Source organism: Merops nubicus, unplaced genomic scaffold (genome assembly GCF_000691845.1).
Source record: "Merops nubicus isolate BGI_N331 unplaced genomic scaffold, ASM69184v1 scaffold22206, whole genome shotgun sequence".
In the NCBI taxonomy this organism is placed as follows: Eukaryota; Metazoa; Chordata; class Aves; order Coraciiformes; family Meropidae; genus Merops; species Merops nubicus.
In genome coordinates this window covers 90,845-103,340 of record NW_008613230.1, presented here as the reverse complement: position 1 = coordinate 103,340, position 12,496 = coordinate 90,845, and the positions used below count along the sequence as shown (strand labels likewise).

Sequence of the window (12,496 nt, the reverse complement as noted above, 5' to 3'; positions counted from 1 at the left end):
TGTAAAAATTAAATATATATATATATATAAAATAAAGTGTCACTTGCAATTTTAAAGACTTACTGTCATTTTCTATTCTTTATTTAACCAAAAGTGCTCCTACAAATGCAGATGCCTACAATGTGTGTATTTATTTCTTATTTTCCACATTTTGGAGCTTTTCAGATGTAGAGACTCAAAAGTACTGTTTTGGAAGCATATTTCATTTAAATTCCTTTTAAATTGCTTTGCCATTCCTTTTATATCACATTCAAAAATGGCTGTGCGTTTTTAAAGAATGCTATGAAAAGAGAATTTCCTCATTTTTAACTCTCATGCCCTTGATCCTTGATTTTTGGTTTGATTTGTTCTCCAAAGAGATTTGACCCTTAAAAAGAAGGTGTGGCTTAAAAAAAAAAAAATAAATATTTACCCCATATTCTAAAAAATGGCAGGAGGGAAGGGGAGAGAAAGGGAGTGGGATGAAGAGGGTTTAATTTGGTAACTGTGGTGGATCTCAGCTTCTGAGCTGTGTGACAAGCTGGGCTGTTGAGGGGATGATGCCTCCATCCCATGAAGGCGTTGCACTGTCCTTCCACTCTCCGCTGGCTTTCCTCTCCAAAGCTGGCAGGGTATTACAGATGACAAGTTTCCTGATCTCCTGGCACTTCAGAGAGCAGAATTTGTGTTGGTCCCAGTGCTTTGGCAGCTCATGAGAGAAGGCTGGGAATGGAGGGAGCGGAAACACGATGTCTGTGTTCCCAGTGCTCTCCAACTGGTTGGCTGCCCAGTTTGGGATTGGTGGTTGTAACCCTGCCTGGGTCCAAGGCCAGGCCAGGGAAGGAATGAATACTGGTAGTTAATACTTCCCTTGGGACATTATAAAAAAAAAAAAATTATTTGTAATAGTTTACATCCTGTTAAGATTGTAAAATATTGATGCTTTTAGGTTGTTTTTTTGCTAGTGAATTAATTCTGAAGCATAAAGATTCTGGGTGCTCAGGGATCTTGTGGAAGTGATTTGTTGGTGCGGGCCACATGAACTAGACATGATTAATACGTTGAGTTTACCACAGAAGGTGATTTATAAGCAAGCTCAGTTCGAACAGAGAAGTAGAGATCCCTGGAACTAACTTGTCTGGGGTTTTTTTTTGTTTATGTTCTTTGTTTTACCTGACGTTTCAAAAAAATGAGGTGACTACATATATTCCTCTTGGACACTTTGAAATGGAAGAGACTTTCCTCCTTAATTTTTTTAGGTACTAGAAAAAGGGGTTGTTAACTTTTTCTTTCAGCTCAAGAAAGATGTGAAACTAATTTCTTACTTTTTTCTTCTCTCCTTTTGTCCATTCCCCAGTATCATACTTCATCTCTGCCACTACAGTTATTGGGTTTTCTGGGCAGTAGTAGCAGAGAAAATTGACAAAATAATTTAATGCTGCCCCATAAGTTCTTAAAGCAAGAGGATTGCCTTTGCCTTTCTGAGTCCCTGCAGCAACGCAGTGACACTTTGAGAACTCTGTTCGATTTTACTTTTTCTATTTAGAAAACTTTCAGACAAAACCAAGATAGGCAATTCTGCCAGTTCAAGTGAATAGCTTCAAATCTTGTCTACATGCTTACTCATATTTTCTTACTAATATTTCATAAGATCCTCAAATGTCTGCATATAAATGAGAAGTTGTATGCATGTATACACGTATGTGTATATCTTTTCTTTTTCTTCTTACAAACTGAAGAATTGCCTTCTGCTATTAATATGTGGGTTCTGTACTTCTGCAGAGCAGAGGAAGGTGCTGATGAGTTGGTAACACACTGCAGTTAGGTAGTTCCCCTAAAGGAGAGAGAAGAATTATAATTACCTGTTCTATTTTGAGCAGGTGATTTTGAAAAGTGACCAAGCATGGACCATTTCAAGAGAGGTATCTGGAGGTTGGGGTGATGTTTTAATAGGCCAAATGCCATCTGCTTCAGTAACTTGTAACATTTTATCATTGACAACTGTAGAGGAATGAAGCAGCCTATTTTGGTGGAATGGACAGATTTCTGTCCATCTGTGCTTGTATTGCAGCATGTCACTTGTACTTTAGATCTGCATAGCTCTGAGCCAAGATAAAAGCCACAGCAAGGTCACGAGGTGGAGAAGCCTGTCAGCACATTCCGTCTCTAATGATATGACAACTGGAAATTGGTGCTTCAAGCATAGCCTGGAGGCAGTCATTATATTGGGCCTTGAAGCTCAGCTCTATGTAATATAATTTCAAAAGAAAATGCAAACTTCAGATGCTTCTGATCAGCCGAGAGTTTAATCAATTGTAGGTTAAAGTCAGATTCATTCCTATGTTTCTTTAAAATAAATAAATAAATAAATGTGTCACTGTTAAGAGGCTGTGTGTAAATTTTTTTGATTGTTTGTTTTTCCTGAAAGGAATGGATGCTGCTTCTTTCCAATGGCTGATTTAGATGGCTGTGCTGTATTTCAAGCCTTTGTTTCTTTTCTGCATCCATGTGTCTGCTCTCTTTTCCTTTTTGTTTTTCTCTATTTTCTTCTTAAGTTTACATAAAGCAAATGGGTTAATATTAAGACTTAGCATATGACCTTAAAGTTATGCTTATTTTCCTCTGTCTCCTTAGTGCCTACCAGATTGTTGTTGAGGAGCTGCACCCACACCGAACAAAGCGAGAAACGGGTGCCATGGAGTGCTACCAAATCCCTGTCACCTATCAGACCGCCCTCAACGGAGGGTCGCCGTATTACTTTGCTGCTCAGCTGCCCCCAGGAAACCTGCCAGAGCCAGCCCCCTTTACCGTGGGTGACAACAGGACTTACCAGGGTTTCTGGAACCCACCACTGGCTCCTCGGAAAGGCTACAACATCTATTTCCAGGCCATGAGCAGTGTTGAGAAGGTAAGTGCCAACCACACTTTTCTCCTGGAAGGAGCCAGACATGCCCATGGTGACAGTTAGGACTGTCAGAGTTGGACATGGTCAGGTGTTGGCAGTGCCAGGGCTGTAATCCCTTCCGTGCTGTGACAGCGTGGCAGCCTGCCATTCACATTTCACACCGCCCTTGTATCATAGCAACTGCTACTAGACGAGAGTTTAATACATCTCATAGTAATCATCTGAGCGAAGTAATTTCAGTGCTGTGGCTCTGCCTCCTCAGTAAATAACATCCACAGTCCTTTCCCCAATTCTCAGTACTTGCACACTTCAGAAGATTAAATTATTGCAGGATAAACAGAACATGGACTGCTCAATGGGCTAATAAAACTTTACAAACTTCTTGAGACTCTTGTGCTGAACATCAAATAAAAAGTTAAAATCTGCTTGAGCAAAAGTAACCCCTGGCCTGTGGTGTGTTTATGAGAGCCTTCCTGAAAAGGTGTACTTCAGGCTTGCTTCACTGCTGTCCAATAGTAGAAGTATGGCTGTTACTTCACCTTCATTATCTCCTGGTGTTTCATTTTTAACTGTTGTACTGCTGGTGTCTCTGTAGGTGTATGGAAGGAGAAAAGCACCAGGGAAGGATGTTGCAGGAAGGAAGAACAACTGTGGCTCTGCAAGCCCCATTCTGTTGTTTTTGAAAGAGTTTTTCCTCTTGTAAAAGAAAAATGAGGGAGGGGGAAATGATCATTGAGGAGCAAAACCATGGTAGACACAGAAGCTTCAGAAAGTTAAAAATTTTTAATATTTTGATTTATAGTTTAGAAAACAGAAGGAAAATGCAGTAACATCTCTATAGGAGTCTCCATATGAAGTGTCAAGGCAGGTCAGAAAGGAACTAGAAAGGACAGCTTGATTGATAGCTGCTGAGATGCACCAGAAGCTTTAGAAAGGAGCAGAAGTTGTGTTCACCCGTCCTTACGTTTGGGTCTCTGCGGTGACTAACTAGCTAAGAATCAGCCTTGCCTTGGAGCCTTTTGAAGAAAACTGGATGCTTTTTGAGAACTGGATGCTTTTTCTGATGGAAGAGACCATTCCCTCTTTCTAGTTCTTTTCTGTAGACCTATATGGAGCGAACAAAGCAAAATAAAAGGACTAAAAGGTAACTGCTAGACACTCATCCATATTTCTTTCACCTGCTACAAATAATTCCATTTGCTTTAGTTGGCTTCCAGCAAATTAAATTGTAAGGAAATGTATTTAATTCCCCAAGAAACAGTTAAGAGGGAAAAGTAAAACAAAAGAGAATAAATAGATTTTTATTTTGGCTTTTATACTTTGACAGGGAAGTAGAAGGTGAGGGAAGAACACATTATTTTGTACTTTAACTTGATTTCAGTTTGTGAGAGGGTTGAATCCTAAAACGGTTTTCTCTTGTATGCTTTAAAACTTTGGATCAGGTTTCTATTTAGGGATTTGAGGGGGAGGTTTTGCGGGGATTGGCTCTGCATTCTGTTGGGACAGAGATCTACTGGTTGTAAGATAACCTCTGAGTTGCAGAATATTTAAACAGGTGCTTTGCTATAAACTACTGGTATCACCAAAATAGTGGAGGGGAAGCAAAGTATGCTCTGAAGTACTCTGTAGGGTTGGGGTGAGGGTTGATCCTTGCAGACATTTTGAGGAAAAGTGAACAAGTAAACCCAGTAATTGGGGGGAAATGCTAATTAGTTAAGATTATATTGCTAAACTTTGAGGGGCTTTCATTTAGATTGAAAAAATTGTCTTTATGGAACACTTAAGGGAAGGCTCAACTCTGAGCTTCGCTCCTTCTTTGCAAGCTGTCTTTACAAAACAGCATCAACATATTTCACCTGTTGCTTGGGAATCTTCAAGAGGAGAGAGTTCCCAGGGATGTAGTCAGAAATGGAGTGCTTGGAGGGAGCAGGACTAGACAGAGCACATTTTATAGAATGAAACTATCATTACTATATTTTCTAATTACATGCTAATGTTGTTTAGAATGATCTAATACAGCAGCAGCTGCATCCTCTCACGCAACTGCAACCTTATGCTATTCCAGTACGTTTGCCTTTAAAATGACTGCACATCGTACAATAAGGTCAGAAAACACATTTGTGACTGAGCTTCATCTGTTCAAGTTGTCCAAACTGAATAACCATATCATTTCTCTGTTCATTTGTTTCGATTGCTGACCAAACTTCTGAAGGGGGGGAGAACCAGTAAAGCACATACAAATTGTCTTTGCATGTGCAACTTCTGAAGCACATTAATGTCAAATCACTGACTTCCTTAGGCAGATATAGGTTTTAGATTTACTCTGTCGTATGTGAAGGGATACCTGGGCTGCTTCTGTGCTCATTCTACGCTTAGAAGCATGAAGAGCACGCTGCTGATATGTTTCAGGTGACTGTTCAAGACTGTCAGGGTACAGGAAGACCTAAGTTTGGAGACAGTGTTGAGCAAATTTACCTTCTTCACCGCACAGCGCTGTCAGAAGTCAACACTGCTGAGGATTTCAGTGCCATGACATGAACAGGAACACCAGTCCTCCCCTCTTCTTCCACTGCACCCTCTTTCCATAGTCTTATGGCATGATTTCCATTTAAGTAATCTGAAGTGTTTACTACAGTTCATAAGTTAATAATTTCTGAAAATAGTTTAATTTCTGAAAATAATTTCAGATAGCACAAACCAATGTCTAGATATCATCCAGCTCTTCAAAAGGCAAAATCACTCAGCCTCCTCCCCTGCTAAGCCCAGAGCCCTGAACAACCTTGTTGGGTTGCTCCAGCAGACCATCAGATCTAGGACAAATTTATGGAGTGGAGAGGGCAAGAAAAAGCAATCTGATCTGTTTTCTTTACTTTTCCTTCCTCAACAGGAAACCAAAACTCAGTGTGTCCGAATAGCTACAAAAGGTAAGAGGTTTGTCCCTCCACACTAAGTAGCTTTTTTAATGAAATGTGGCATTTTTGCTAGATTTTGGAACAAAGCCAGTTTTATCCCTCTATTTTGAACTACTTAATTGTCTTTGAATGTAATGGTCTACTGCTTTTTATTCTCTGGTATTGGGTCAAGAGAGTACTGTTCTAGCAATACTCAGAATTTTGACAAAATAAACACTTGTGTTTTTTCCCCCTGTCTGTGGTTTTCAAGATCTGCTTTTAGGCTACTAGAGCATTGCAGGTGCCAGATAGATGTGCTGGAGACTAGAAAGTGCACTTTGTTAAACTGTCTGTTATGCTAACATTTATTTCTATGCAGGGGCAGAAATAATGTAAATGAAGGATGTGAGAGTTAGTAATTTTCCTATGGAAGAGCTCTGAGTGTTAACTAGACGACTAGACATAGGGGAGGGCTGATTTGAGGAAGACTGGTGTCTTTGATAGCAAGTGAGGCCCAAGGGCTAAGCTGTGAGAATAAATTATATTGACACCACATGGAGTGGGTTAATCACATACTGTTCACTCAAAAATGTTGTTTCATCTTCAAGTGAGGACTTCAGTTGTTCTGCTTATTATTATTTCTTGCTCTGAATGTATTTGTACCCATTCTTTTTGGTCACTTGATTGTCTGAACATGAGAGTCATTTGATAGACTCCAGCAGCATAAACAAGAAAGGAGCTTAATAATTCTAAAACAGTACTCTGCAGAGGCTCAGCACTACTTACTTTGTCTCTTTCTAATTACATATTGATAGTCACCATAACACCAACTTTAGATATGAGCAAGCAGACATTTAAAGTACTGTGGTGGCAAATCAACACCTTTTTTTTAATCACTTTTTTCAGTTTAAAACTTGTTCTGGTTAAAAGCTGATACCTCTAATGAGATGGTAGCAACCAAATGTTTTCTTGAGGAACCAGAAAATAAAATGCACTACTCAAGATGTGTTAATAATTTTGTCAAGTGAGGTAAGCTAATAAAAACAGGAAATTAAAACTGTAAGCTAAGTCTTCTGTGAAAAGTACATCAGCATTATCTTTCTTATGTTTACCTGGCAAGATTAAATGTTTGAATTAAAATAAATTTGCATAAACAAATATTTATGTACCAAACGCATGTGTTGCTATGATTTGAGTCAAGGGAGAGTCTTGAAAGCTTCAGAAATAGCCTGAAATATTGCAGAACTTAAGAAAGGGAAAGCAGTGGTCTTTCTCATCATAAATTTTCTGGATAGTAATAATGAAACACGGAAAGAATTCACCTGTTTTTTCGGAAATTACTTTTTACTTAACCATACTCAATTCACCAATCTCAAAGCAATGTTCATGGGAGCAGTAGTCATGTTGCTGGTTGCTTGTATGCTTTCCTCTGCTGTAACAGTCACGCTCCCCCTGATGGCTGGTAGTCTGGAGGGAAGGGGAAATGAATAGCAGGTTTCTTACCATCATGCCATAAATCTTGCCGTTGTCACCCTGGATAAAGACAGGTTTTGCTGGAGTAACTGCATTGCCTGATAGGTCAGTACTATAATCCTTGAATGCAGAACTAAAAAACAAGTTCTTTTTTTTCTCTGACTTTTAATTAATAGACGTGAAATGTAGAGGAGAGGCAACATTAGGAGCAAATCTTTCTCTTGCTCTGAAGTAATTTATTTAGTAGGGCATTATTACTTTGAAGCTGTGTATATTCATACCTCTCAAAGGAGTTATACTTGTATTCTAAATTTTTTAAAAACTGATACTAAAATTTTTCCCCATCTTTTCATTGTAAAAGTAATATCATGATTTGTTGTACTTGAAGAAAATTATACTTAATATATTGGTTCATGTATATGCTCATCTGGTTATGCTGATTGTTTTCATAGTGTGTTAAGTTTGCTCAGTTTATCTAATCCACCCCAGTAAAGCTAATTTCATAAACTGTGTATTCAGTTATAGAACTACTGTGTAGTTCTGTATCACCTCCTGTGACCTGAAGCAGCCTGCAGCTGGCCAAACTGAATTATGTCTTGAACATGTTGAAAAGGCATTAAAAAACATGAAGAGCTGGGGTGGAGGAAGGAAGGGGAAGGAACGACATTAAAGGTGCTTGTAAAGGCAAGACAAAATTTCCTTGGTAGTGAAGTTCAGTGTTACCGTCAAAGGTACTTTCTCAATTTAGTGTCATTCAAGGGTTTGGTGTTACCTACTATGTATATTCACACTGGTAAGAAATAAAGATAGAAAAAAAAATATGGTCGGAATGTCATGGTTTGGTGCTGGATAAGTTCGTATCCCTGAAAGAATAATCCTGATAATTTAACTTTCTTAGATATATTATTTCTCTGACTCGTTTGTTTGATTGGGCAGTTCCCTATTAACATAATGTATATATGTCTTAATGTAGAAGAGTTTTTGCACGTATCATTTCCGTGGTTTGCCTTCTACCTTTGAGAATTATGGAATAGTTTGCTTATTGGTGTCAAACTAATGAAAGCCAGTGAATTTAAATTGAAGCACTCATACATTTTCAGTCTGTATATTCCAGGTGCAATGTTGTCGTGCGCTTCTGATAACAACATGCACTGAACTGTAAACTCATCTAAAAGATGGTGCCAAATCATGACTGAAGTATGTTGCTGCTTTTGGTGTGTCTTGAAAAAAATATTTTTAGAGTAAGCTGTGAGGCTTAATAGTGTCTGTTGTTTTAAAATACACCGAGTTAATTTTTCATGGAAGAAAATATTGAAACAGCACTAGATTAACAAGTAGTTTCCTGAGCAATTCGTGTGTACTTGCAGCTGAAGGATGAATGCCAGATTGATTCTTTGATGCCCTGATTTAGGGTAATAATAGGATTCCCTCTTTATCTGGACACTTATTTCCACAAAGCTTGTAAGAATTTAATGACTTTGTGACTTTTGCCCTTCTGCAGATTGGACTGAACTGGCCAAGAGAGTCCCAAGTTATTAGATGTGGTGAAAGTGGTATGAAAGTTGCACACATACACAGTCTGTTCACATAAGCTTTGATTCTTGAGAAAACCAGGTTAAAAAATAACTCCTTGAAATGCAGGTGGTGGGTAGGACATATCTAAGGCACAACTTGCATTACAGGTATAGCCCAGAAAGTGTATGATCTGTGAACCACTTTTAATTCCTTGGATACTTTTAGCCAGTATTGCTTTCCTCTGTCAACATCTGAATTCCCATCCCATTCAGAACCTTTTGGTAACCAGTCAACAGCATCATTGAAAAAACAAACAAACAAACAAACAAACAAACCAAGCAGTTAATTGTTCTCTACCTCCTTGGTTTTTTGAACCTAGGTAATAAAGTTACCCAGCCACTAATAATCTGGTTTCCCATAGATAGTAAATAAAGAATGAGTGAAAAAACCTTGTTTTCTGAAGTGGAGAGAAGGGTACAGAGGCTGAGTTAATGTCAGATTTTCAGTAGGAATGGAAAGATGGAGTTATGCTAGGAGATGTCCATTATTTGACAAAAAGGTGTTACAGATAATTTCCTAAAGAAAGTATTCAAACTTCCTAAAACTAATCTGGTAAGGCAGAGTTCAACTAGTCCATAACATGTTTATAACAAAATGAATATGTGATAACTGAACCTGCCTAACTGAAGTATTGCTAGAGGAGTGAGTAAAAGATTGTATGGTTCCCATAGCTTGCACCTCAGCATAACACACAATGTTGATGACTGATCAGTCACATCTTCAAGTTGGGTTTCTCATTTTACATTTCATTTTGCAGTCTAAAATATTATCAACTGCTAGGAGAATGAAACCTGATTAACATTGTCAGAGAAGAACGATGCTTCAGATTATTTAGCATGTAAATAGGCATTTAAGAGGACAGAAGGGATAGCAGAGCTGTTATGGAGGAGAGAGTATATGAAGCTGACATTTCTGACAGTCTTCAGGCTGCCAAGTTTGAGGCTAACACATGTATTCTTTTGTTTTCTTTAGGGGACTAGAGGAAAATATTAAATTAGAAGAAATTTACTGTGGCAGTAAATAAAGTGGTGGGCCTGGCAGCTCTATCCCAAAGTAGTTAGAAAGAGTAAATAAAGCCCAAGGTTCCTCACTCCGCATTTAAAACATGAACTTCTTCACCTCCAAAATTATTTTCCCTTGTGATTTTCATTTGTATTATTAGTTCAGGCAGTGTAAAACTTCTCTATCTCTGTGCACATTTGGTTCATACAGATAGATGGAAATGCCATTTGAGATGATGTGCATCTGGAAGTAATTGTGAAATAGCAGAAAATTACTTTTTAATCTGATTTGAGAAATAAAAAGGTCTGGGTGGTAACATTTCAACTGCAAGTTTGCATTTAGTCCACCATCATTATTGCTCTGAATTCATTCCCACAGCAGTTGGGGATTGATCCAAAGGCCTTTGATGTCAATGGGAGTCCTTCCACTGACATTAATGTGCTTTGGATTAGGTCTTTAGAAGTCATAAATCTGTCTAGACCATAATTATTTCCTTGAAATTGTTCCTGATGATGTTTCTGCTCTTAGGGAAATTTTTGAATGTCGAATCACCTCCTGTAGCAGGATGCTCAGATATGTCATTTACTGATTAATGCACAAATGAGGGAAGATGTCAGATGCTAAATGTATATGAAACAAAGCTTCTCTCACTGTTGTTTTTATGTTTGGATCAATGCCTCTACAATGACTTTTAGCTGTACTATCATAATAGGCACTAGAGATGTAAGTGGCAATATAAATTTAGAGAAGAATGAAGATGTTGCCTAAGTCATATCTTTTGACTCATTCCTAGGAAAAAGCTATTAATATGTTTAAACTTCAGTGGTCTTTTGCATAATGTGTTTTATCTCTCAAAGAGGAAATTTCAACTGTCTTGCTGAGTTTTCCAGAGATGTAAACAGAATATTAGCACAGCATATTTTCCTCTTTTGTATGTGAAAAAGCAGTAACTCACTGAGCAACCACATCTGCCAGTTCTGATAAGTGACACCTTTGGTTGTAAATAAAAAAATGAATGATCCTTTGGTAGAATACTTGATGATGGGTTGTTAAAAGAGCAGTTAACTGAGGGACACCTGATTGATATGCATGAGACAATAATTTTCAGAGAATGTGTTACCTATTCTGTATTCTAAGGTATCGAAGATAAGTACCCTATTCTGCTTGTTGCTTAACATCTCTAGGAAGTAAGGGCTCCTTCTGAGACTAACAGCAAAAACGTCTAGATTACCTAATGTTTTTTTATGCTTATGATGTTACCTGAGCTGAACCATTTATTTTAACTGTATTTGAGAATAATTATGGTGAGAAGTATTTCCTAGTTTCCACCCCTTTTCCCAATTCTTCAGGAATATGGGTTTATTTACTGTGTTTTGAAGGAGTAGTTTGCTTTTGGTCAGAAAGTTTCATGGAGAAGTAAATCTAGTAAATACCATTAATAAGTCTAATTACTAGGGAACTTTATTTTTAAATACATTGCTTTATGTATTTGAGTACACTTTATTTAAGTGTACTACACGCAAACATTCTTTTATTAAATTGGGTTTGGTTTTGAAAACTAGTATTTTTAAATTTGTACATTTGTAAGAGGGAACACTAGTGAATATATTGCAGTGCTTCTAAAAATTCAACCATTAGAATGAAGAAATTTTAAGTAAAATGATATGATAAATATTAGCTTTCCCCAATTTTCAAATGATACAGTATTTCTTTTGAGCTAGCTACTTTAAATTACTTTGTGCAGATGCTATAAGCAGTTTGAAATCTTGGGAACCTGAAAGTTTTCCCAGAGAAAGAGAATTTTAAAAATAAGGATTCAGGCAGAAGGTTCTAGTTTATATTTAAATATTAGAGAATGAATGTTGATACATTACCTGCTCTAACTGAAAGATCAGCATCTTAGTACGTTTGCTCTTTTAGTTGATGCCTGACTTATTAGGTCTCTTCAGCTATTTTGAATATTATTTCATGAATCAGATTGTGGGCATTAAATGTTTTGCATCTGTTGCTAAAGAATATGGAGGCATAAAGATAGAAATCTACTGGTTTTACAAAACCTATTAGACTTAACTGCAATAGAAAATCCATTCTTTCCCTTCTAATAAGTATGCAACTAAAATAACCATGTAAAATGACCATTTACTATTAGTGCACCAGGTTTTATTTATTTTAGCTCCCCTTTCTTCCTATTCTTTTGTAATTTCTTACTTGCCTTTTCTTATGTCTTTACCTTCTTTGTGTCATTGTAAAATTACAAATGTTTAGAGAAGGTAAACTCTGTCATTACCTTATCATCACTGGGCTCGTTAGCCCCTTTTCATACAGCCTGTGTCCACTTTAGTTTTATATTTTCATTAACTGTACCCTTGGATAAAATAGCCCTTTGCATGCCTGGGGTTGAAGAGTGTGTGAGGTGGAACAGGCAGAAGCTGCTGCCTCAAACAGTCCATCACAGGCATCTCGTTTGGCCCAGAAGCAACAGGAGTTTGGCTTACCTGTACAGCAGCAGAGCTTTGGGGCAGCCCCTTTAAGAGACAGTGCTACTTCACCCTTTCAAAGAAAAGAGAAGAAAGGGGTGTCTAGGAATTGTTAATTATTTTAATATCCAGTCGGTATTCTTCAGCCAGAATGATGCTTTCTCCACATCAGCAGGCATGTCAACACTGACAGC

At 37.7% G+C, this 12,496-nt stretch overlaps 1 protein-coding gene across 1 annotated transcript in view; it reads left to right on the top strand.

Annotated features, from left to right (window-relative positions):
* Positions 1–2,613: 2,613 nt before the first annotated feature.
* Positions 2,614–12,496, top strand: part of PTPRK (protein tyrosine phosphatase, receptor type, K) — a gene marked incomplete at its 5' end in the record, with an annotated part of 73,489 nt that continues 63,606 nt past the window's right edge. Inside the window, 2 exons of the mRNA XM_008941847.1 lie at positions 2,614–2,887; positions 5,772–5,808. Of these exons, the coding sequence (XP_008940095.1) occupies positions 2,614–2,887; positions 5,772–5,808 (311 nt within the window). The remainder of the gene's footprint in view (positions 2,888–5,771; positions 5,809–12,496) is intronic.